Source organism: Engraulis encrasicolus, chromosome 11 (genome assembly GCF_034702125.1).
Source record: "Engraulis encrasicolus isolate BLACKSEA-1 chromosome 11, IST_EnEncr_1.0, whole genome shotgun sequence".
Classification (NCBI taxonomy): Eukaryota; Metazoa; Chordata; class Actinopteri; order Clupeiformes; family Engraulidae; genus Engraulis; species Engraulis encrasicolus.
In genome coordinates this window covers 46,940,335-46,964,906 of record NC_085867.1, presented here as the reverse complement: position 1 = coordinate 46,964,906, position 24,572 = coordinate 46,940,335, and the positions used below count along the sequence as shown (strand labels likewise).

The following is a 24,572-nucleotide window of genomic DNA, read 5'->3' as shown; positions in this document are numbered from 1 at the left end:
TCTCCATTATTTGACGAATTTGGGTTTTGTCTCAACCAGGGATGTAAATAAAATCGAAAAGTATCGATGTATCGGAAGTATCGGCCAGCGATTTAATCAAATCGCATCGTATCACGGGGGCATTCTTAAGAATCGAAAAGAATCGAATCGCTGGCCCCTGTGCAATGCCCTAGCTCCATAACACAATAGTAGTGGAAAAGTATTGGAAAAAATCGAATCGAACCGAATCGCATCGTATCGTGGGGAATTCTTAAGTATCGAAAAAAATCGAATCCCTGATTTAAGAAATCAATACCGTATCGTATCGTCATGAAGGCTGTGATTTACACCCCTAGTCTCAACCTGCTTTACAGTACAATGGCTGTCTTTTTTGCACGTCTCATTCTGCCCTCAAAACCACCCGGAGCTTTTGGTTTCAGAAATGTGCAAGTCACCAAGTAATTTGTGGTGTTCACTGGTGGTATTCCATAAAAAAAAGTTCTGTAGCAAAACATGGCGTTTTTGTCGTGTTTTAGTTAACATTTTCTAAGTCATTTTTTTCCCCTTTATTTACAAAATGGCAAATGATTCATGACGGAGCCATAGTTCATATTTCATCTCTTTCCAGCATTTTCCCTCTTAGTTGAAAGTTGTCAACAAAGTCAGAAGGTTCTGTACGTGGTTACACTTGAAAGCAAAAGCGACATTCAAAGTTATTGCAATGAAATCCATCACATTAGGAGTCAGTTCTGTCTTTTTATAAAGCTGATTATAAATAAATACATTCCAAAAAGCTGTATCTGAACCCTGTCCTAACGGTTGATTGTTATTCAACTCCTGAATACGCATCGGGGAAGCGCTCTTGTGTTTGTGTGTGTGTGTGTAGTGTAAACTAATATCTCATTTTAAAAAAATCACGCCATGACATGTGTCAGCCCTTCTGTCATTTGCTATGCACGGGTGCTTTCTGTTCACATTGTCGGTCTGCCTTTGACTGTCTGCCAGGAAGTCTAATGAACTTGTGACAGTACGGCACCTGGGCTCTGGCAGCGATACAGGCTGTCCCTGCTCTGTTGGAGTACTATTGATGGCCTGGCTTTTGAGAGTTAAATTACAAAACTAAGCATGTTCACTCAGGTGTGTGTGTGTGTGTGTGTGTGTGTGTGTGTGTGTGTGTGTGTGTGTGTGTGTGTGTGTGTGTGTGTGTGTGTGTGTGTGTGTGTGTGTGTGTGTGTGTGTGTGTGTGTGTGTGTGTGTGTGTGTGTGTGTGTGTGTGTGTGTGTGTGTGTGTTGCTGCTTTTCTGTTGAAGTTGTATGAAAGGGTAATGATCTCTATATCTTTCTCCTCTGCATCCACTCTTTCTTTCTATTCACTTATTCATGCCCTGCTCGTCCCCTGTTCTCTCTTGTTCTTGCCTCCTGTTCTCCTGTTCTCCTGTTCTCCTGTTCTCCTGTTCTCCTGTTCTCCTGTTTTGCTCTTCTCTTCTCTTCTCTTCTCTTCTCTTCTCTTCTCTTCTCTTCTCTTCTCTTCTCTTCTCTTCTCTTCTCTTCTCTTCTCTTCTCTTCTCTTCTCTTCTCTTCTCTTCTCTTCTCTTCTCCCTTGTTAATTCTTCTCCACCCATTTGTATTCCTCTCCTTACCTCTCCCCTCGATTTCTCTCCTCTCCACATCTCCTCCTCTCATCTCCTCTCCACTGCACTCCACTCCTCTCCTCTCCTCTTCTCTCCTCGCCTCTCCTCTCCTCTCCTCACCACGCCACGCCACTCCACTCCACTCCTCTCCTCTCCCCATCTCTTTCTCTTCCTCTCCTCTCCTCTCCTCGCCACTCCTCGCCTCTCCTCTCCTCGCCTCTCCTCTCCTCTCCTCTCCTCTCCTCTCCTCTCCTCTCCTCTCCTCTCCTCTCCTCTCCTCTCCTCTCCTCTCCTCTCCTCTCCTCCCCTCCCCTCTCCTCCCCTCCCCTCTCCTCTCCCCATCTCTCCCTCTCCTCTCCTCTCTCCTCTCCTCTCCCCTCCTCTCTCCTCTCCTCTCCTCTCTTCTCTTCTCCTCTTCTCTTCTTCCTCTCCACGCCTCTCCTCTCCTCTCCTCTTCTGTCCTTCTCAGCAGAGAGACCTACTGATATCCTGGGTCTGGATGTCTCTGCTTCCCTCCTGAGTGTCCCTGTGCAAGGTACGTTACATGTGTTATTCTGTCGAGCAACCAAAGGTACAGGGTGAGTGGGGGGTAGACTCAAAGGATTGGAATGTTATGCATATAATAACAGGACAGCACTCCAAGTTTTTGTGGTTTATTGTCCGTCAGACGTTTCGGGGTTAACCTTCTTCAGTGTCGGGCCCGGGTTCGATTCCTGCCCGGGTCCTTTGCCAAAGCTTCCCCATCTCTCTCCCCCATACATTTCCTGTCAAAATCTCTCACTGTCCTGTCATGAATAAACTAATTTAAAAAAAAAAGAAGACAGTCATCGGATGTATAAGGGGGTTTCTATCCGACTGTTTAATGAGCATCTTGGTAATTGAAGTAAGGGCTTCCGCACACCGGCTCCGACAGCACTGCGGCGCACTTTTGCTTCCGACAAAATTTGGACCCCCAAACCCAATTTCACACGAACATTGCATTGATAGTCAATGGGCGGCGCCGACAAAATAGAACTTGTCTCTAATTGCTATCCGACATCGGCGAATGTCCGCGGACATCGGCGCCAGTGTGCCTGGTTCTATTGAAAACAATGGAATCGAATTTTAGCTAAGCAGTGCTCAGCACTTTGTCTGAGCCGGTGTGCGGAAGCCCTAAGACATCTCAGCTGAAACTGCAGTAGTAGGAAATCCTTTCCCAATGTGTCTGTGGATGCATGTTGTGCTTGGCACTCTGGGAAATACACATAGCTGTGCATGTATTGTAGTAGTATTTCACACGATTAGTTAGCAAAGCTCCATATTATCAGTTGAGACGGAAACCTTGACGCTGTCATCTCTAGATAGTCATGTGTGAAATTAAGTGTCTGGAGATATGTTTCAAGGCCTTAATAGACATTGAAGGATCTGTCCGTGGTTTTTAAAGTGATACCGTCCCATTTTGTAAATAGGCTTATTTTATACCTCTCCTTGAGTTAAATGACTCCTGTACTTCCTGCCGTTCTCTCAGTACAGCAGTACAAAGTTTACCTCCAAGCTAGCAGTTAACATTGAGTTCTATGAGACCAGCTGGCGGCTAGCTGGTCTCATAGGACTCAATGTTAACTGCTAGCTTGGAGGTAAAATCTGTACTGCCATCATCAATAATGTTAAACTGTCATGGATTATAGGTTCGTGGCCCAGGGTTTTTTAACTATTCCAATCATTCAATTCTTTATTTTTACATATTTTGGTCATCTAGCTCAAAAAACCCATGAATTGGGGAATTCGCATCATTAGAATATTGTAATAAAATCAAACTTTTCTTCATCAAAATTCGGGTCACATTAAATCAGTTGAAATTTGGTACTTTCTACATAACATGCAATGTTCAATACTTGGCTAGGACTCTCTCTGTCTTAATAACGGCCATGATGCGTTTAACATTGAAGTCAATGGCAGAAGCAGTGCATGGGAGTTATGGAATCCCAGATATCCTTGATGCTTTGCTGTCAGCTGTTCTTGTTTGTTGACCTGGTGTCCCACACTTCACTCTTCAATATACCCTGTAGATTTCCATGCCACGTTTTGGCGCTAACTCACCAGTTTAATTCTACAAAGCGGATTCCAAAAAAGTTGGGACACTTGGTATTTTGTGAATAAAATCAAAATGCTGGCATTTTCAAAACATTCAATATGTTAATAAGGTAGAGCATTGTGTACAGACAACATATCAGTTGTTAAAGCCAAGCAGAATGATTGTTTTGGGGTAATTATGTGATCATTTAAAATTTCACCCTCGCAACAAATTCCAAAAAAGTTGGGACAGGGCCAGTAAAATGCTTTTTATGTTGGATAAGACTAAACACAACACAAGGGAGGAGACTTAACATTTAAATACTTTGACCGATGGGATGATTTTATAAAAAAAAATTAGATATTTTGATGTGCGAGACATGATTTCAGCAGCTCAACTGATAGGTGTGTTCTTTGACTTGTTTACCTTCTTGTTATGCTTAATATGTGGTATATCCTGACTGCAAGAAAACAATTTTGTCACCTGTATACTTTTATGATGGAACCACACTGTTGGAACATAGAAGAGATTGAAATTTGCCATCATTATGGGGCAATATCTAAAGGCTGTGCTCCACAATATATTGCCTTGGTAGCTATGTATGCTGTTTATGGTCTGAATATATAATTCAGCCCTCATTTTAATGCTCTACATGAGTAAGAAGACCATAACCAAGGCATCTATGCACCCCTTTACCATCATATATGCTGTCTTTCAGACTGACAACTAAATCAAGCTGAAATATTAATTTTACTCATAACCTGGAGGGTGCATGACTCCATGATTTAAAAAAAGAATGAAATGTTTTCCATTCTGTAATCAGATGACAGTTTCATGTGTCTCCTAGGTCCACCTAGAATGAGCTTTGTCACTTGCAACACTGTTTAATGTCTGCATCATGTGCCTTAATCAAGTGTTGTGTTTATGGTCATTTTTTCAACAGCTGTCATTGTTGGAGTGTCATAGTTTGCTTATTGCCGATGGGTTTGTCATGATCTCATAACTCGTGCAATGATTTCACAGCACTCTACATTACAGAAATAAGCCTTATATACCTGCAATTTTGATAATTCAGTCTTTCTGTGTAATAGATCAGTAATTAGTCCCTCATTATCTTCGCTACTGAGTGCCACAGCCTCTCTGTGATGGTATTTTATTTGTGCATTCATGTTGGCAGTCAATATAGTTCCTTTCAAAATATTCCTCCTTGTGTTATTTTTAAAATTATCCAACTATTACAACATTTTTTGGTCCTGTCCCAACTTTTTTGAGATTTGTTGCATGGGTCGAATTTTAAATGACCACATATTTCCCTCAAAACAATGCTTTTGCCTCATTTTAACTGTTCCTATGTTGACCTTGTGCCATTGTGCATCTTATGCATGGATTGAATGTTTTGAAAATGCCAGCATTTTGATTTTATTCACAAAATACCAAGTGTCCCAACTTTTTTGGAATCCGCTTTGTAAATCACCAGAAATGAAACCCCATTGAAAATGAATAGGGTTTTATATCTGTTGAGTTAGAATTAAACTGGTGAGTTTCATTTAATGAATGGAATAGTTAGAAAACTGGGCCATGAATCTACAATCCATGACAGTTTAACATTATTGATGGAATTATGGAAATAAATCTTTTTCATGATATCCTAATTAAAAAGCCTGGAGCTGTACAGTGTACATGCATTTATTTTTTCTTATTTTTATGTCTTCCTGCAAACCTCTTTAAAAAAAAAAAGTACATTTTATTATTTAGATAAGACAGTGAGAGAGACAGGAAATGAGTGGGAAGAGACAGATCAAAGATTGTGAAATGACCTCTGGCCGGAAGCAAACCAGCATAATGGTACAGCGCAATAGCCTACAGAAGAAAATCATGCCTTGGCATAGATCAAACATGACTCCCTGAACATGTGTAAGACGTATGCTAATAAAAAAATATGTGCATCTTCTTCAGTTGAGACAAATTACTGGTCACCACAATAAAATAAAGTACAGGCAAAAAGAGGCAACAATGAAGATGACCGATTTCTTTTGTGTTATTAATAAATATATTTATCAATGAAGCAAAATAAAGAAACTTAAACTAGGCTATTCAAGGGTTCAAGTGAAGTAAGATTCCAATAGCAATGTCCATGTGCTTCCCGTCTTTGCCACGGTCTAAGATGGTATACTATGTGCATCACCAAACCCCATCTCTCACTTACTGGCATCCGGATGGTCCACCTATATACCCGTTGGTATTTAACCGCCTTCGCCTGTAGAGGGCATACTCTTTCATTCACACTACTGTACATCATTCACTCACTCATGCATACTCAAAACATGATATATCAAAACATGATATAATATTAGATATAAACGTACCAAAGAAGTAAAAAAATGTTACTTGATTTATGAAACCGGCAAAATATCAAAAGCTACTATCGGTAATATTAGCCTAGTAAACTAGCTCCACCCACCAGCGGGCAAAATGATTTATGCCTGCAAGTGGGTCTTTCCTCGGACAATCCCCAGGCCATGAAAACTGGCGGACCAATCACAAGGCAGGAGATTTGCTTTGAATCTTTGGATGCTAAGCGGACAGGGTTTTGAGGGAGTGACGACAAAGCATTGGCCAATAGGCACACAGACACAGAGCACCTCAGAAGCTAGAATGTGTTTTGTCCCTAAAGTGTAAAGTGTTTTTACAACAGATTTCATTTAGAACATTAAACACACACATACACACACACTATCTCTCTCTCTCTCTCTCTCTCTCTCTCTCTCTCTCTCTCTCTCTCTCTCTCTCTCTCTCTCTCTCTCTCTCTCTCTCTCTCTCTCTCTTGACCTCTCTCTCTCTCCCTGCCACCCCCCTTCTCTCTCTCTCTCTCTCCTCTCTCCCTCTCTCTCCCTGCCACCCCCCCGCTTCTCTCTCTCCCTTCCCCTCTCCCTTCTCTCTCTCTCCCTCTCTCTCCCTGCCACCCCCCCCCCCCCCCCGCTTCTCTCTCTCTCTCCCCTCCCCCCCCCCCCCCCCCCCCCTCTCTCTCTCTCTCTCTCTCTCTCTCTCTCTCTCTCTCTCTCCCTCCCCAAGGCCAGGGACTGATTGTGCTTCTCATGCCCACTCTAGAGAGCTGGTGTATGAGTGGCATCCATGAGGAGTCTGCCACAGCATCCACTCGATACATTTTCCACAACACATTTCACACCACACACAATGATTGCTCTCTCTGCTGCTGCTTGAGGATAGCAACTCTGGGGATGTACAATGAACTGATGGAAGCGATGGTTACACAGAACGCCCATTTTTTACAAGGTGCTTGCGTGCGTCCGTGCATGCATGCCTGCACCAGGAAGAGATGCATACTGTAGAGAGTAATCGATACTGCAATTGGCAAGAACCATTTTGTCATACTGTAAACTCATAAATTTGCATGCATTTATGAGTGGCAAAAAAGATACTCTTGCTCTAAAAGTCTCAAAATATTCTCAGAAACAAAAGGTCAGGGTTGAAAAATGCTGGCAAGACCATTATATGGGATTTTGAAGGCAGTTAGCCATCCATAAGGCCCAGCCATAGCAGCTGCGTCTCCGCCTGCTGTTATTGGGGCTTGGAAGAGTTTCAGAAGGTGTCTGGAGACTTTTGTAACCTTGAGGTGTTTTGGCTCAGCTTCACCGCTGGCATCCTTCTGCCTACGTCTGCACCCTGCTTCACACCACTGACTTCCTAAAGTTTTATGCTGAGATACTAACTTCGCTGATTGTGTTTGTCTGCATCTCGCTGCCCACCTTTTGTCTTCATTTGCCCCCCCCCCCCCCCCCCCTCTCTCTCTCTCTCTCTCTGCATCTCCATCTCCACTTATCCTGCTTGCTGCTGATGCTGCTGCTGCCGCCGCTGTGGCCTGTGTCCAGAGAAGCTTATTGAGGGGCTCAAGTCCCCGGACACATCATCCCTGCTGCTCCCCGACCTGTTGTCCTTGAACGACCCCTTCGGCAGCTCGCTGGAGCCCCCTGCTGATGGTAAATATACACAGCACACAAAGGCAGGCCGCCTGCCTTCGAGCCAAAATAGGACCGGGATGGCCTGCAAGCATGTTGCAGGCTGGTTAGAGCACTCGGGGATGATGTCTGTTGTCTTATCTGTCTCATTCTCTTTGTTTTTGTAAAAAAAATCGGCATTGGTTTGGCAAATGCCTAAAACGAGTTTTAAACGTCTTTAAGTTCTAGTTTTACAATTCTAATGAGTTATTGGATTAAGTTTGTGTTCACTTAAGATTGACGTGACTGACTGGGTGTTTTTTTTTATTGAAAATAGAAAATAATGAGGTTGTTCAAACGTGTGGGGCCATCAGTTGTGCCGTGTTGACGTCACATGGATAGATATCGCTGTTGGACAACTGCTAGAATTGTTTTTTTTTTGTTGAGCACACAATTCTACATGTGTTCATGCACAGTTTTGATTTTCTGCGAAAATGTACAATGTACATTGTGCAAGTACAATGTACAACTGTACAATGTACAAATAGCCACGAAAATAAAGAGAATGCATTGAATGAGAAATGTATGCATATGACTACCTATATGACTATGACAATGATATGTAAGACCATAAGGCCAGAAAGTATCAATGCAATTTCCACGGCTGTTGCAACTTTGTCATAGTGAGCAAAGCAAAATCAGAATCATTTATTATGTCTATGATTAGATAGATCAAAATGACACTGACCGTGGTGGTAAAATATTCTTGGAAAAGGTTGTGGATAGACAAGAACAAGACAAATTTTGGTAATGAACACAACACCTTAATAATGATTTAAAGAAAGAAATAAAAAGCTACCAATATTCAGGTAGTCCAATATTTCAATAAGTCCAATATTCTCTCCATTCTTGTTGCCTCTAAAGACTACAATCTTGTTTGTTTTTTACTACAAGCTGAAGCTTGTTGACTTCAAAGGCCGTGTTGAAGTTGCTGAGACAGCTTTTAAGTAGGGATGCACCGATACCGATACTGGTATCGGGTATCGGCACAGATACTGCTCATTATACTCTCGTCACGTTCTGTGGACTTGAAAGCAGCATGGAAAAAAGTGCCACCTCATACATTTACCAACATTTAAATCTACATGGAAATGGACAATAAAAAACATCACTGGTGGGAAAAAAACAAGGCCATGCATTTATTTTCATTGTATGTTGGTGGTAAAAGGTATCGGTATCGATACTCGGTATCGGCAAGTACACACATTAATGTACTCGTACTTGTATCGGTTTTCAAAAAAGTGGTATCGGTGCATCCCTAGTTTAAAGTGATACTGTCCCATTTTTGGAAATAACCTCATATTACACCTCCCCTTGAGTTAAATAATTGAGTTTTACCTTTCTCCTGTACTTTCAACCGTTCTCTGAGTATGGCAGTGCAAATTTTACCTCCATGCTAGCAGTTAACATTGAGTCCTATGAGACCAGCTGGCGGCTAGCTTGGAGGTAAAACTTGCATTTTGCATAGACTTTGCATAGATTACTATAATCGGGCCTTGCTCTGCAAGGGCCTTGCTCCGCAAGCCCGCTTAATAATTAAACAGGACTTAGAGATTACTATAATCGGGCCTTGCTCTGCAAGGGCCTTGCTCCGCAAGCCTGCTTAATTAGCACAGACAAATGCTGTACATATGAGAATGTGTGCTTCAACTAGGACTTTTTTAAATTCACTTTTTCACAGAAAAAAAGCTCCCAGTAGTAACACCACAGGAAAAAGCAGACTTTTTCTTTATTCAAAGGCTGTGTTCGCATCGCCTGTGAAGATCAAAGAACAACACCTGAGTGCAGTCATTTTGTGCCCAGTCCTGATTGCTTTTGTCCACTTCTGCAAATGACAGTTATCATACCATACCCGTTTGCACTGTCTTATGCAACCCCACTTTGCGACTAAACCAGGGCCAGTTTTATCAATAGGCAAAACTACGAATTTGCCCTGGGCCCAGCAACACTGCCCACTGTAGAGCCATCCCCCCCCCCCCCCCCAATTGGCTTACCCTGACTCCTGCCATCTGGTATTTGGGAATGGGAAGGCCCCGCGTGTAGTTGCTGAACACAGCCAGATGATGGAAATCAGGTTACCAATTGGCAAGGCCAGCGGTTCTTAACCTGGGGTGCGGGCACCCCCTTGGGTGTGCGCCAGAGATTTCAGGTGTTGCACAGAATTTTATTTGCGCTTGCGAACATTATAAGTAGGCCAAATCAAAACCAAATGAAAACATGTTTTGGTCCCCATGTAAATGCATTAAGATTAGTGATTGATTAGTGTCTCAAGTAAGAATCATTGTAATTAATCACGTCAATCCTTTTTCTGTGCGTATACACGTGTAGAAGTTTGGGTTGGGGGGGTGCGTGGCTTGTCTTTGGCACAGGTAAGGAGGTGCCTTAAGAAAAAAAGGTTAAGAACCACTGGACCAACCGTCACTAAAACTGACCAAAGCCGCCACATACACTAGGGGTCAATGAATAGGCGTGTGTGTGTGTGTGTGTGTGTGTGTGTGTGTGTGTGTGTGTGTGTGTGTGTGTGTGTGTGTGTGTGTGTGTGTGTGTGTGTGTGTGTGTGTGTGTGTGTGTGTGTGTGTGTGTGTGTGTGTGTGTGTGTGTGTGTGTGTGTGTGTGTGTGTGTGTTTGTTATTTCTATGCCCTATGCATTATTGATTAGTACCAGGTTTTAGGTCATGATCAAAGAAGGTACACACAGAAGAACAATCTCTCGGGGGTAAATGCATTGGCCAAAGGTGTAGTACGGGGGCGAGGATTGAGGACACGAGTGGATGGAAAATTAACTCATGGTCAGACGCATGGTCAGTGGGTGCGACAAACATTTCCGTACTCCGCAAAATCCGAAAGAGGATATCTGGTTGTCAGTATTCAGTGTGTGGCCAAATTAACTGCAGCTGTTGGTCAGCAGTAATTGCTGGGGGTAATTAAGGACAGCTGACAAACATTCACGCTGTCCTATGACCTGTTCCACACTCCGACCATCGCGGAAGTGGCATTGCATGCTTCCAATACTGACCGTAGAAGAAGAAAAAAAATTCCGTACTCCCCTCGCCATCATTTCTTACTACGGTGTTATGACGTCAGTAAACCCTCCTATATATCTACAGTGTTTCTCAACCTTTTTTTAGGCGAGGCATCCTTTCAGTTCATGAAAAATGTCAAGGCATCCCACACCAATAAGCCGTAACATGGCATCGCATCCGATACTACAAAGGCTTAGAAAAGTAACACATTTGGAGACGTCACACGACCTACGTTCGAAGTTGCAGCTGACTGGGGCGACCTATATTTACTTTATTGTGCATAAATGGCAGATTCCATTGACTAGCATTACATTATCGATTTATACGAATATGTATTATATTACATAATTTACTTATCAGCCACGTTTCCGCGGCACCCCTGAGGGGGGCCCGTGGCAACCCAGGGTGCCCCAGCACCCCTGTTGAGATACACTGCTATATATCTATCTGTCCTTGGTCATGATGTTCCAGCAGACTCAAGTGTTTTTGCCAGCGTGTGTTCTTCTCATGAAGCCTGGCTCATGTCTGTCTTATTTTAGTGCTTCATCATCTCCCATTTATTTATTTCTACACGTACACACACACACACACACACACACACACACACACACACACACACACACACACACACACACACACACACACACACACACACACACACACACACACACACACACACACATACGGCTGTCATTATGCCGCATTAGGAAATAGGCCTATTTGCATTCATTAAAGGGCCCTTTGCTTCTACGGTATCAAAAAAAAGATGCAGCGCCCTGCTGTGTCGTCGATATGGAGACTGAGCCTCGTCAACTGCCTTCGCCTGTCGTCAGCAGCTCTACTCTCTGCTGCCATTAGAAACACTGTAAATCTCTGCGGTATCGGCCTCAGACTGCCGCTCAGCTCACTTAAAACACGTTCAAGTCCCCAAATCACAGGCCCCGTTTGCAGTGGTATCGGAAGAATGTTTACAATTTTTTTGCGGGCCAGATGTTTTTCCCCAGTCTAATGTGTGACGTCTACACCCTATCTTTTTGTCTCTGTCTGTCTCTCTCTCGCTCGCTTTCTCTCTCTCTCTCTCTCTCACTTTCTCTCTCACTCTTTCTGCTTTTCTCTTTCTTTCTCATTTTTCTTTTTTGTTCACCTGTTTCTCTCTCCCCCTCCCTTTTCTCTTCATCTCTGCAGGTTTGTTTGTGTAGAGTATAGGTGGCTAACCCGCAGCTCTCGAGCAGCATGCGGCTCTTTGCCTGGTGCCCTGCGGCTCTTGCGTTCATGTCCAAGTTTGTGTTTATGACCCATAGGCAAAATGCATTGGAATTGCGCACACAAAAGTGATTAGAACTGTGACAAATAAGTGCCTTGTGGTCTTGGTACTGTAGTAGGCCTAGTCTAAATGTGCCCTGAATGATCACGTTGGTGTGTGACATTTGTTACTGCATTGGCCCAAATACAAGACGTGATTTAAGCCTATGTTCTAAAAATAGCGCTTTAAAAAGTACAAGGATTTAAAAAGTACAGGACAAAATAGCGGCAAAAATGTTTTAACCTGAAAGATTTGGCCATCACTCCCCAAGGCAATACAACTCTCAATAAGGTCAAGAAAATGTACTGTCCATATTTGTAGATTCTATCGCTCGGACATGGCGGTAATAAATGTGCAAATGATAATCTGCTCAAGAGAGAGGCGTCTGTCTGGAGCAGAGATGCGCCGAGAATCTCTGTGCTGCGTAGTCATCTCTGCACTCTGTTAGAAGGAGTGCACATGGCTAATTGGCCCGAATGTTTTTGCGGGCTATAGACAAAGAAGCGCCAAAAATAATGTTTTATCCTGGTTTTCGCTATGAATGTCTGCCGTAGTCTCAGCCATTGTCAAAGCGGCGCGGGCAGACAGTGTGAAGGTGGGAAACCGATCGACTCAACTTGTCGCTTCTCCGCGCTCAGTTTAGTTTCAAAAGGAAAACTTTGTTTTTTCCCCTGGCCCCTTGTCAGCATCCACTGAAACATTATGGAAAATGAACGGTGATTTGCCGAACCACCTTGTTAAGTTTTGGATGGTGTCGTCGCCAGACTTCCAATGGTCATCTGTGCGCAAGAAAGCAGTGCCTGTGTGCGTCTAACCCCCGAATGAAGAGAGGCGGAGAATCTTTGTGCCGCGTTACTATCTTTGTGCTGTTATAAAGAGTGCTCATGGAAATTATGCTGTGAAACATGTTTTATTAAAATGTGAAACAATTTATGAACAGAATTTTGACCAGTGTACCCTTGTCTTCTTATGTCAAACACATTTTTTTATCCTGAAAAAAGCTTTTTCCCCCAGAAATTGAAGAAGTTAAAAAAGGGGGGGGGGGGGTCATCTTATATTCAGGATTTGTCTTTTAGTCACACCATTAAGTTGGTGTGTAACATCAATCTGACACTTGTGTGTGTGTGCGTGCGTGCGTGCGTGCGTGTGAAAGGAAGAGGTGGTTGATGTTCATGCCCGTGTTGTTGTGTATGTTGTTGCTGTGTGTATGTTGTTGCTGGTCTGTGGTGCAAGTAGGATGGGTGATGCCCATTTTGATGGGTGTGCGCATGTTTATATGCCCGCGTGATGTTTGTGTGCCGATGTGGCTCTTTGCTGTGACACATTACAAAATGTGGCTCTTGGTTTCCGACTGGTTGGCCACCCCTGATGTAGAGTCTCTCACTCTCACTGTTTGACAATCTCCATCTCCCCTATCTCTGCCCATTCTTTGGTCATTCCCTCATTGACCTTTATTAACCCCGTCTCTCTCTCTCTCTCTCTCTCTCTCTCTCTCTCTCTCTCTCTCTCTCTCTGTTTCTCTCTCACTCTCACTCTCTCTCTTTCTTTCTTTCTTTCTTTCTTTCTTTCGGTCTTTCTTTCTTTCTCCCTTTCTCTCTCTCTCTCTCCCTCCCCCTCTCTGTCTCTCTCTCTCTCTCTCTCCCTCCCCCTCTCTGTCTCTCTCTCTCTCTCTCTCTCTCTCTCTCTCTCTCTCTCTCTCTCTCTCTCCCTCCTCCCCTCTCTCTCTCTCTCTCTCTCTCTCTCTCCCTCCCCCTCTCCCTCTCTCTCTCTCCCCTCTCTCTCTCCCCCCCCCCCCCCCCCCCCCTCTCTCTCTCTCCCTCCCCCTCTCCCTCTCTCTCTCTCTCTCTCTCTCTCTCTCTCTCTCACCCTCTCTCCCCCCCCCCTCTCTCTCCCAGCCGCAGCAGCAGTGGATCCTGAGGTGTGTGACTCTCTCCTCCCAGGTCTGGTCCCTCAGGGCTCGCAGCAGGTGGACACCGGTAAGCTTTGTCTGAAAGAGAAGAGATGTTCCGTGTCCATGCTGTCTGTCTGTTTGTGTGTGTGTGTGTGTATGTTTGAGAGAGGGAGAGAGACTGGGGTAAGAATGTGAGGTAATGAAAGCGCAGTTGTGGGATAAGCAGTTTTGGTAACACCTTTATAATAATATTTATATTTAAAATATAATAATTGCAATTCTCTTTTTTTTACATTACTGTCTACCAACATGTAATATGTACAGCATGTACTTGCGGAGCTAGTGAATAATGGCAGGGATGTATACAAGTGAATTGTTGAAGGAAAATTTGCCATTCATTCCTATGAGGCAAGCGAAGAAGAGTAAGGGTAAGCAAATAGGGTCAAAGTGAAGCAAAGAAAAAAAAATCCTTTCAGGTGTGTTGTTAAAACTAATTAAAAGTCAGTCAGACAAAAACTGCACACTGTGGGAGTTCTTTTGTTGTCATTTTTCATTCATTGGTGACCTATGAGTAATCTCCAGCCTGTGGTTGGTTTGCAGAAAGTTAAACCTAATTGAAGTAAAGTTACTTTATTGATTCCCTGGGGGGGGGGGGATTAAGGTGTCAAGTTGTTTATGTGCATTCAGATAGGGAACAAAAACAACCTGGCTAAGAAGTCTGATTTAATCAGTGACGGCTACGGTAGGCCACCTGTACAAGACCCAGGACATGAAGAAAATGTTAGTACATGGTGTGTAATTCATTGCAGTAACACGGGCATAGCAGGTGCCTATTTGTATACACTGAGGGACTGTAGGTAGTTCAGAAATGAAAATGAAGGAGAGGTTAATGTCTTAATGTCTTTGTGTGTGTATGCGTGTCTTGCAATGTGCATTATGTGTATTACCGTTGCTATTTTATTTTCTACTTACTTGACAGTGGGTGGTTAGAATCATAAATTTCATACATTTTGCAAGAAACATTCTCTTCTTTCTAGCAGAGTTTTGAAAGGCTTCAGGCAGGGGAAAGATGGAAAAAGTAGAGCTATGAATTGCAAGAAAACATTTTTCCATACTTCGACTCATGTAGTTCTCTCCCATCAGTGGTATTGCATTAATATTGCATTAATATACATTTTTGATGACTTACACGGTAGACTAGCATAGCAACATACAGATTGAACATTGCATAGATCTTTGGCACACATGGTTCTTAATGACCCCCTGAAGTTTCTTTGTGCCATACATAATGGCCACATCTACATGAGGTGTTTAATACCAAATTAATTATTCAAAATGAAATAGTTCAGTCGAGTTTACTTTGATCTTTCATTTAATTCCGAATTCAGTCATGTTTACATGACATTTTCAAAGCGGAATTAATTATTTAATTTAATTATTTGGAATGAAATGGAGTTCATTCTGAATTAAATGTCTCGTGTAAATGTAGTCATTGTTGCATTATGCAGAAGATACTGATGATTACTACTCCACAGAATGACAAAGTGCCATAAGCAATGTGCAGATGCATTTTTTTCACAGGCCTTTACCCATCTACAGTTCTTCATATCCCCTTCTAATATTCATGTACTTGTGTCCCAGTTCATCCTCTGAACAAAATCCTTACAATCATTAGTAATCTCACGCACAGTGTATAAAAAATACATCAGAAAAGTGTGTTTTTGAAATCTCATTGTCTTGAAGTCCTTGCACACTCTTAGGAGCACAGTGCGTAAAACACCATTATAAACTCAAGCATACATAGTCACTGGTCCTTCGTCCATTATAAACTGGCGAAGTATCGGCGGTGGTGAACTGTAGTTGGATAGTAAGAACATCTGACATCTTACCTTACTCTTCAGCATTGGATGTTTGGAAGAAATTTCATAAAGGTTGGAGCAGGCGTCACCCAACAGTTTTTCTCTTCTTTTAAGGGTGCTGACCAAAATAGTGTAAAATTGATAAATGAGAAAAGGTCGCACCATGCATAGGTTTCTTTATTACACAGAAGCGTTTCGGCGCTGAGGAAGGCAGAACGCCGAAACGCGTCTGTGTAATAAAGAAACCTATGCATGGTGCGACATTTTCTCATTTTTCAGGTTTGGAAGAAACAAACTGGAAACATAATGTCCTGAGCACTATTGGATATAATATCGTCTGAACCTGATAATCTGGCAAATTATGAAGCAGCTCTATCAGCTCATTCTTTAACAACACTCGTTTTAAGTGCACAGACAGACGCAATAGGGCTCAGTGTTGAGATGTAAACTGGCCTCACAATATGGTATTCAAACTGGCAGGATACTCTCGTCCCATTTCCCAAGCTCTATCAAAAGGGATTCAACTGCTCAGTGGAATGTGAACTGGCATTTAATGAATGTCCATATAGATGGGTTCTAAATTTTTGTTTTCCCCTGGCTGCGCACAACTCAACCTCTGATTGTTTGAAACCGCTGTCGGTCAAAAAATTTGCTCACGTGGTTGTCTGCCAGTGTCTTGCCCCTCCTCACAACATTGTGTTTTCAAACACTGCGAACCCATGTATACAACAGATTGCAATGCCTAATTCTGTCAGGAGGGCCTGTGGCCTCTGTGATGCATGAGAGCCTTTTTTGTATCGGTTCAGACAAACATTGCTCTGCCAACGTTCAATTCCAAGCCTTCCAACTTCACACACTGCAGGTGAACTCTGCTGGCGCTACATGTTGATTAGGATTGAAAGTCTGTTTTTTGCAGAGCCGCTTGATAAAGCCATATTTGATTCTACAGTCTGCTATGGGATGTTTGTGTCATGTCAATGAACCTCCAGTGTGCAGGGACAGCCGAAATTGTTGAATTTGAGAAGCTGTTTCTACGTAGTGAGATACTTTTAAACATGTTTTGTTCTCTCCTGTTAACATTGGTTTTGGCCTTCCGTTTCCACGTAAGCAGAGTTTTAAAACCCACATATTAGGGGGCTAAACCGCACCTGTTACAATGGAGTTTTTATTTTTATCCACATGTTGCGTTTCCACTTAAACAGGAGAAAAAATATCCACATTTAAAAATATCCTGCTACGTGGAAACGGCACCTGAAACTGCTCTGTTATGGCTTTTAGAACTACAGGCAGGTCAATTCACTCTGGAGTGTTCTATTCCCTCCCACAGATTCTCTGATTGGTGAGAACTCACTGTTGGGCAGTGCCCTTCCCACTGACTCCGCCTCCTGTCTTGATCAATTCGACCCGGTCTCCGGAGGGCCCTCTCAGCCCATATCAGGTACTGGCCCATGCACTCGAACACACACACACACACACACACACACACACACACACACACACACACACACACACACACACACACACACACACACACACACACACACACACACACACACACACACACACACACACACACACAAACAAACAGGCATACAGATGTTTGCAGAGACAAGCTGCAAATGATCTTGGTAAGTCATTTCAACAGAATGCACAATGGTGCGTGTTCTGTTTTTCTGTCGTTTTTTTCTATCCAGTGTTGTACTTGTTCTTCATTTGCATTAGCTCAAATATAGAAAATGCTGTTAAATTAAGCTGGCCGCTTTCACCTTTAGAGGAGAAATCACATACATACACACAGTGCTTGAAGGCATACAAAGACGTGACATGTACTGACTGGTACTGATGAGACTCTCAGAAAATCAGGGTTCCTGCACATCTTTTTGTATGGTATTTTTAGACGATTAGGGTTCCTGCACATCTTTTTGTATGGTATTTTTAGACGATTAGGGTTCCTGCACTTCTTTTTGTATGGTATTTTTAGACGATTAGGGTTCCTGCCCTTCTTTTTGTATGGTATTTTTAGACGATTAGGGTTCCTGCACTTCTTTTTGTATGGTATTTTTAGACGATTAGGGTTCCTGCACTTCTTTTTGTATGGTATTTTTAGACGATTAGGGTTCCTGCACTTCTTTTTGTATGGTATTTTTAGACGATTAGGGTTCCTGCACATCTTTTTGTATGGTATTTTTAGACGATTAGGGTTCCTGCACTTCTTTCTGTATGGTATTTTTAGACGATTAGGGTTCCTGCACCTCTTTTTTTCCACTTCAAGCACTGCGTACGCACATACACATGTATTTAATGTCCAGACAAACAGCGTGAAATGGCCAGTTCCTCAGTAGTGAGAGCATTTGTCAGCTATATTTGCCTCATGGGACTCTGAGCCGACTCAGCACATTCATTCATTCCCCTGACTCGCATTTTTGGGAGAATCTGCTTTTCATTTCTGTAGGGGTTTTTTTTGTTGTTTTTTTTTGGGTCTCTCAGCTTGCGGAAGTCTAGTCTGCCTAGGCCTCTGTCTGGGACCGTCTTCCAGCTTTGCATTCTAGGTCCTAGGTCTTCCAGCTTTGCATTCTCTCTTCATTTTGTAATCGTTCTGTTACTCTTTTCTCCCCTCCTCCGCTGCTTGCATGCACTCATGCCATCCACCTGTGTCTCCATCTACCGTTTTTTCTTTTCTTTTTCTTTTTTTTTCTCTCCATTCTGCCTGCGTCTCTCCCTCGCTACTCATCGGCATGTCCTTTCTTCATCTTCCCGTTTCTCGTTTCTCTTCACATCTTGTCCTGTCCCTCATCTCTGCGTGGACCATCCTAAATCCCACGCAACCACATCCCCCAATATATTCCAAAACCCCGAAACCTCAATCATCTATCCTCCTCCACCATTCCCCATACCCACCCTCCCATCACTCCAACCACCACCACCACCCTCTCACCACCATTACTCCTACCCTCCGACCCCCCCATATCCTACAGACTCGTCTTGCCTTCTCTCCGGCCTCGAGCCCCCCCTGAGTGTAGAGAAAGGCACAGAGGACGAGTTTGATCCCATTCCCGTCCTGGTCTCCAAAAACTCCTCCCAAGGTAAGACCCCCTGACCCACCCCAGACAGTGGACCTGGAGACACGGAGGCTGTTCAGGTTGTAGGGATGTGGACATTAATTAAAGGGGGAAAAATATCAAATAAAAACTCACATTACAAAAGCAACCTAGTTTACCCACCAACTTGTTAACTATTGGGTGTGAGGAATGCAAGCATAGGAATTCAGTGTTCATTACAAAAGCAACCTAGTTTACCCACCCACTTGTAAACTATTGGGTGTGAGGAATGCAAGCATATTCAGCTGATTGGAATTCAGTGTTCATTACAAAAGCAACCTAGTTTACCCACCCACTTGTAAACTATTGGGTGTGAGGAATGCAAGCATATTCAGCTGATTGGAATTCAGTGTTCCATTCATTCCTATGGGAGCAGAGCGATGGTGGTGATGAAGACGGTTCATAAAGGTTGATTTGGAGCAGGCTTCACCCAAACAGATTTTCTCGTCTTCTACCAAAATAATGTGTAACTGGTGAAAAAGGTTGTTTATTTACCATAACAAAAGTTGACGCATGGTGCTAGCTCTCCTTATTTTTCAAAGACAGACAAGGCACCATGAAAACATCTAGAGGAATTTAATTTTATGCAAATGAACAGCAGATGTTGCTGCAGGTGGTAAATCCATAACACGTAGTACGTTTCAATTACATTTATTGGCCACCATCACCTGTAGGTATTGAGCTGTCAGAATGGAACATTGAACTTGAATCTGCGTCGCTTCATTCACTTTGCTTGTATGCATCACGAATATGGTGCTGGTATGTGGATATAACACGTACACGTATTTGGATATTTTTTTATGTGAATATTGTTTCACCCATTTACGTATTTACCGAGATTTAAAAAAAATGAGTTTACGTATTTAAACGAGAGGTTGAAACCAATGCATTTTCAAGAAATATACATGTAAACGACCTCTTAAGCTTCTGTCCCATTGGCCTGCCGTCCACTTTCCCTTTAGCAGCTGCAACTGCTTATTATGACGATGGCATAATTTGGGATCATGTCATGAAACAGTCATGCCATGGTGTGCTTCCCTCTCTTGAGGTTGCCACTGAAATATTCATCGAAAACCAGTCATTAAAAAGATCAAGATTTTGACTTAATCTTTGTCTACACCTGGTAATGAATATTTATACAACCAGTCATTAAAGGATAGAGTCCATGTACATTCATGCTCTACTAATACCGTTGTTATTTAGAATAATCTACCTTTTGATTTTCAGAATGTTATTTGGTTTCTGACAATTATAATGGCTTGATCTGTGACGATGAAACGATAACATGATCACACTCTGTGGGGATGCATAAATTCATTTCAGACGTGAATTATGAAAAATTAGATGAAATTTTGATGCAGGCATTGCTTGGGGTAGGGATTTCATACTAGAAGAGTTCGGCCCAGGGATGCAAACGATTAATCGACTTTAATCGACCAATGCATTAATCGATTAAAAAACATTATTCGCAATGAATCGCCAATTCAGCTGACAAGAGACCCAGGTGAAATGGGCATGAGAAGAGCGTGCGTGAATAGTGGGAATATTTAAATCACCCTTGGATTAAAGAATTTAAATGGAATTAATTTAAATGTAGCATTTTATCTCACTTTTTAATATACATTTTTAAATTTACCGGGGGGGTGGGGGGTTTCGAGAAACATGGAGATTTCGGGGGGGGGGAAACGCCACTTATCAATTAATCGTAAGTCGATCGATAAGGTTATCAACCAACGATTAATGAATTATTCCATAATTTGCATCCCTAGTTCGGCCAGACATTTTAGAGATGGGCAAAAATGGGGCACTCCAGACATCCCAGGAAGCCTTGGTTTTGCTCAGAGCGTATTGGAGCTGTTGAAATACCTAAATAAATGTAGTGCTGCTATCAGTGATGATATCCTTAAAGGACAAGACCATTTTTTGGTAATTGGGTCCTTATTTATAATGTAAAATGGCAGAATTTTGGCAAATTAGTGGGGCTGCAACTAACGATTATTTTAATAGTCGACTAACCAATAACTAAAAAATAACACTTTAAGATGTGGCTAAACTCAACTTCAGTAGTGACTGTGGTTAAAGTCTTGCCAAAGATTCCAAAGACGTCAGCCCATCTCATTAAAGGCTTTTTAACTTAATACCAGCAGTGTGCCTTTAGAATCTTTGGCAAGACTTTAACCACAGTCACTACTGAAATTGAGTTTAGTCATATCTAAGAGTGTCATTTTTCCTTGAGCCCAAATGCACCTGCTTGGCAGGAAAAAGTGAAGTAGCACTCCTTGACGGCCAGCACTCACAAGTGAATAGTTGGCGTTTTAGTATCTGACGGAAAAAAAAAATTGCTCCAACCTCTGACAAACCTTCCCGGCTTGTAGCACAGGGAAGTTAACTAATTCTTACAGCTCACAATGAGCTTTATATCATGATAGTAGGTTATTTACTCCAAAATACAACGTCCAATTCGTACGTTATGGGCAATTTTAGGTTTCAATAAAATAATAAAGCATTAGTAAAGTAAGTAAAAAAGCGTTGAATTAAATGAAACCATTTGTCGACAATGAAAATTCTTGTCAACAATTTTTTATAGTCAATAAGTCACGATAAGTCAACCAATCGTTGCAGCCCTACAAATTAGACAACATTGGGGGAGTAGTTCATTATTAACCCGCGCCCTAGCTCTAACAACTCAAACACCCATTTTTTAGTTGAGTTGATCTGTTCAGAAAATGCCAGGATGTGATGGCTTCATACACAACACGATTGATCCTGTTTGCCCCTGCGTCCCGGGCTTCATGAACAGAAGCCCACTTGTCACCTTGACCCGCTCATTTGCCAACCAATTGTTAACATTCGCTTTACCTATATACCGCAAACTTTGAAAATGTTTTTTACTCTGACTCAGTAGGTCTGAAAGCAGTTTTATTGTTTGGGCTCAAGGTTATCTTTTATGTGTTATCAATAAAGTCAAGTGAATGAGCTGAAACATTACTCAATTACCATCACCCTAGGAGTTAAAAGAGTCGAGTTTTGAATGCTATTCAGTGAATATCCGGATCTCTCAGTATGATCTGGAACTAGCGCTTTAGCTATTATCAAGTATGGTCATTGTATGAGATAAGCTCTTCTATAGATTTAAAGGCTTCTGTGACCGTAACAGCCATACAGAGATCAGCTGAACACTGAAAAACTCTGCTCAACTTTTAAACTTCCCTCAAAAGAGTTGTTGAATGTGTCCTCGAAAGTAGAGGTATGTCCTTTTAAGTCTCCTTGAGAAGCAACGACAAAGAATTGTATGACTAGAGGAAATTCAGTGTGCAGGCGGAAGACTTCTTGACCTTGAAGAGTTTGGATATCAGAAATAGTATGTCATTGCTAACGTCTTCACGTTTTTTGACAAGCACACGTACAACTAACTCCTAATGTAATATTCTGAGAAACTGTCTTTTTTCTGACAGGCATCTCTGTGGCCTACTTTTTAGGATGCCATCCTTGTAGATGTTCTTCTTACTTTCTCTGTTTTATTCCTGTCTTCCTCTTTTTTTGCCCCCCAAACCCCTAAACCCCTTTCCTTCTCTGGGCTGGAACCCCAACTGCCCAACTCCTTACCTTTTAACCTACCCTCCCCTTTCCCCTCCCCCCCACCCCCCCTCCACCTCAGATGGTCACTCCCGCAGTAACAGTGGCAGCTCAGAGTCCAGCCTGCCCAGCCTGGCTCGTTCCCTGCTGCTGGTGGATCAGCTCATCGATCTGTAGCCATAGAGCAGTCGCCGCAGCCCACCCCACCGCAACCTACTGCACCGCACCGCACCGCATCGCATCGCACACGCTTCTGCTAGCCCTAGCCGCTAGTGCAGCTCCCACCCCAGCCCACCAGTCCGGCACCCGAAGAGGACGTCTTGCTTCCTTAGTCACACAGTAGGGTCGTTCGTGACGACGCAGCAAGATTTTTGCTAGGCAGTGGGCATGCGCACTTTGCCAGTTTGATGCATTGTGGCTAGAAAATTCTAACCAGAATGGATCAAACTGGCAAAGTGCGCATGCCCACTGCCTAGCAAAAATCTTACAGCGTCGTCACGAACGAGCCTACTCTCTCTCTCTCTCCTGCTTCAGATCGAAACCGCCTTCTACGGTCCAACAACCCCCTCTAGCTGGCACCACCCTGGCTAATATGCCCTCCCCTCCCATCCCCCAACTCCCTGCCTCTCTCCCTTCTCTTTCCCTTCCATCTGTTTTCTGTCGTTCATTTTTTTCTGACCGCCTGTTTGCTGCTCTATTGTGCACTTTGTTTCTTCTTCAATGTCCTCCATACTCCATCATGCCAATATGTCTGCCAGTCTTGTTTTATTTTGTCGGGTTTTTTTATGGGGTGGGGCTCTGTTTTTGTTTTTTGTTTTTTCTTCCCTCCTTCCATCATCTAGTTTCGGTTATTCTCAGTTTTTCATTGATCCTTCTTTCTCGTGAGTCGTTTCAGCTCATCGTCATGGTTCACCTCATCATGATTTTTTGCCTCTTCATCCTCATTCTCTTCATCCTCCACCTTTATTGCACTTTAGCTGTGATGTTGCGAGTCATCAGGGTGACTGGCCATCGCATGCACTCTTTTTGCGCATAATCATCTGTACGTTTTTAACAGTCTTACAGTATTACCGGTAAGTGTCTGTTCTTGTCAGCAGTGCAGCTCTCCTCATCTCTAGTCTTCGATACTGTAAGATCGATGCAGGCTCTCGACAGATCACCTGGATTTCATAGTCTCCCATTTACAGGGCTAAGACGTGGAGAAATGTAATAACTTCAGGGTCAACCTGAAAACAATGCTAACTTCTACTGTACATGTAATTGCAAACACCAAACATGGCAGCCTCTACACCCTTGCACTGAGCATGCTCTGTCTGCGCCTCCTGTTCTTAACGACATGAATCAACACTTGAGCCAGTTCAGCATTCTGGAGCTATCGATCTAGCAATCGAGCATCTATCTGTGTATCTCCGAGAATCTGAAGCCATCATCACAGTGTTGAAGTAAACCTTTGGGATCATTGAAAACAGTGGTATCTTCAGGAGGTGTGTAGGCCTCTTTTGGCCATGAAAATGTTTTTGTCTGCCTCTTTTGGTAGAAATATTCATTGTCTCTTTCACTGAGACAACCTTGACAGGTCAAAAGAAATTTGTGCCAGTTGCTAGGCTAGCATGGCTTGGGAAATCCCACCCATTTTAGCATGATCGTTTCGATCTGAAAGATGGCATGGACTCCCCCCAAAAGTGGGCAACCAGAGCGGGGAGTGGGTGGAAAGGCAATGACAAGTACTACTTGACAAAACGGACGCTTGCGGTTTGTTTGAATTACAACTGACACAATTGGCTATAGGCTACGTATATGCCAAATGATACACTCGTAGCGCCCAGTTAACAGCCATGGGCAGTCGTATACCGTACTTATCCTACAAGAAATTGCATCGGTAGCCTCCAGACTATCTCACTTAAACTGGTGTTAACCAGGCAAAGGCCAGCACACTACATGCTGTACTTTGTTGTGCATGGTGAAAAGAGTGGGCCAAAGCGCTCCCTCTTTCAAACATCCCTACGCAAGGTTGCAATTTTGTGTTGTTGTTTTGGTGCAGTCTCTGTTTCTATATGGGGCAATCGTTTGGTCCTTGATGAGCAACCTTGAGCTGTCACTGCAAAGACGCCTATCTCATTTTCCATCAATTTATGTCCTCTTT

The 24,572-nt window shown here is 42.9% G+C and overlaps 1 protein-coding gene across 1 annotated transcript in view; it reads left to right on the top strand.

Moving 5' to 3' along the window:
* Nucleotides 1-24,572, top strand: part of aak1b (AP2 associated kinase 1b) — a 130,601-nt gene that overhangs the window by 91,250 nt on the left and 14,779 nt on the right. Inside the window, exons 17-21 of the mRNA XM_063210784.1 lie at nucleotides 2,080-2,145; nucleotides 7,554-7,661; nucleotides 13,901-13,981; nucleotides 17,083-17,193; nucleotides 18,731-18,838. Of these exons, the coding sequence (XP_063066854.1) occupies nucleotides 2,080-2,145; nucleotides 7,554-7,661; nucleotides 13,901-13,981; nucleotides 17,083-17,193; nucleotides 18,731-18,838 (474 nt within the window). The remainder of the gene's footprint in view (nucleotides 1-2,079; nucleotides 2,146-7,553; nucleotides 7,662-13,900; nucleotides 13,982-17,082; nucleotides 17,194-18,730; nucleotides 18,839-24,572) is intronic.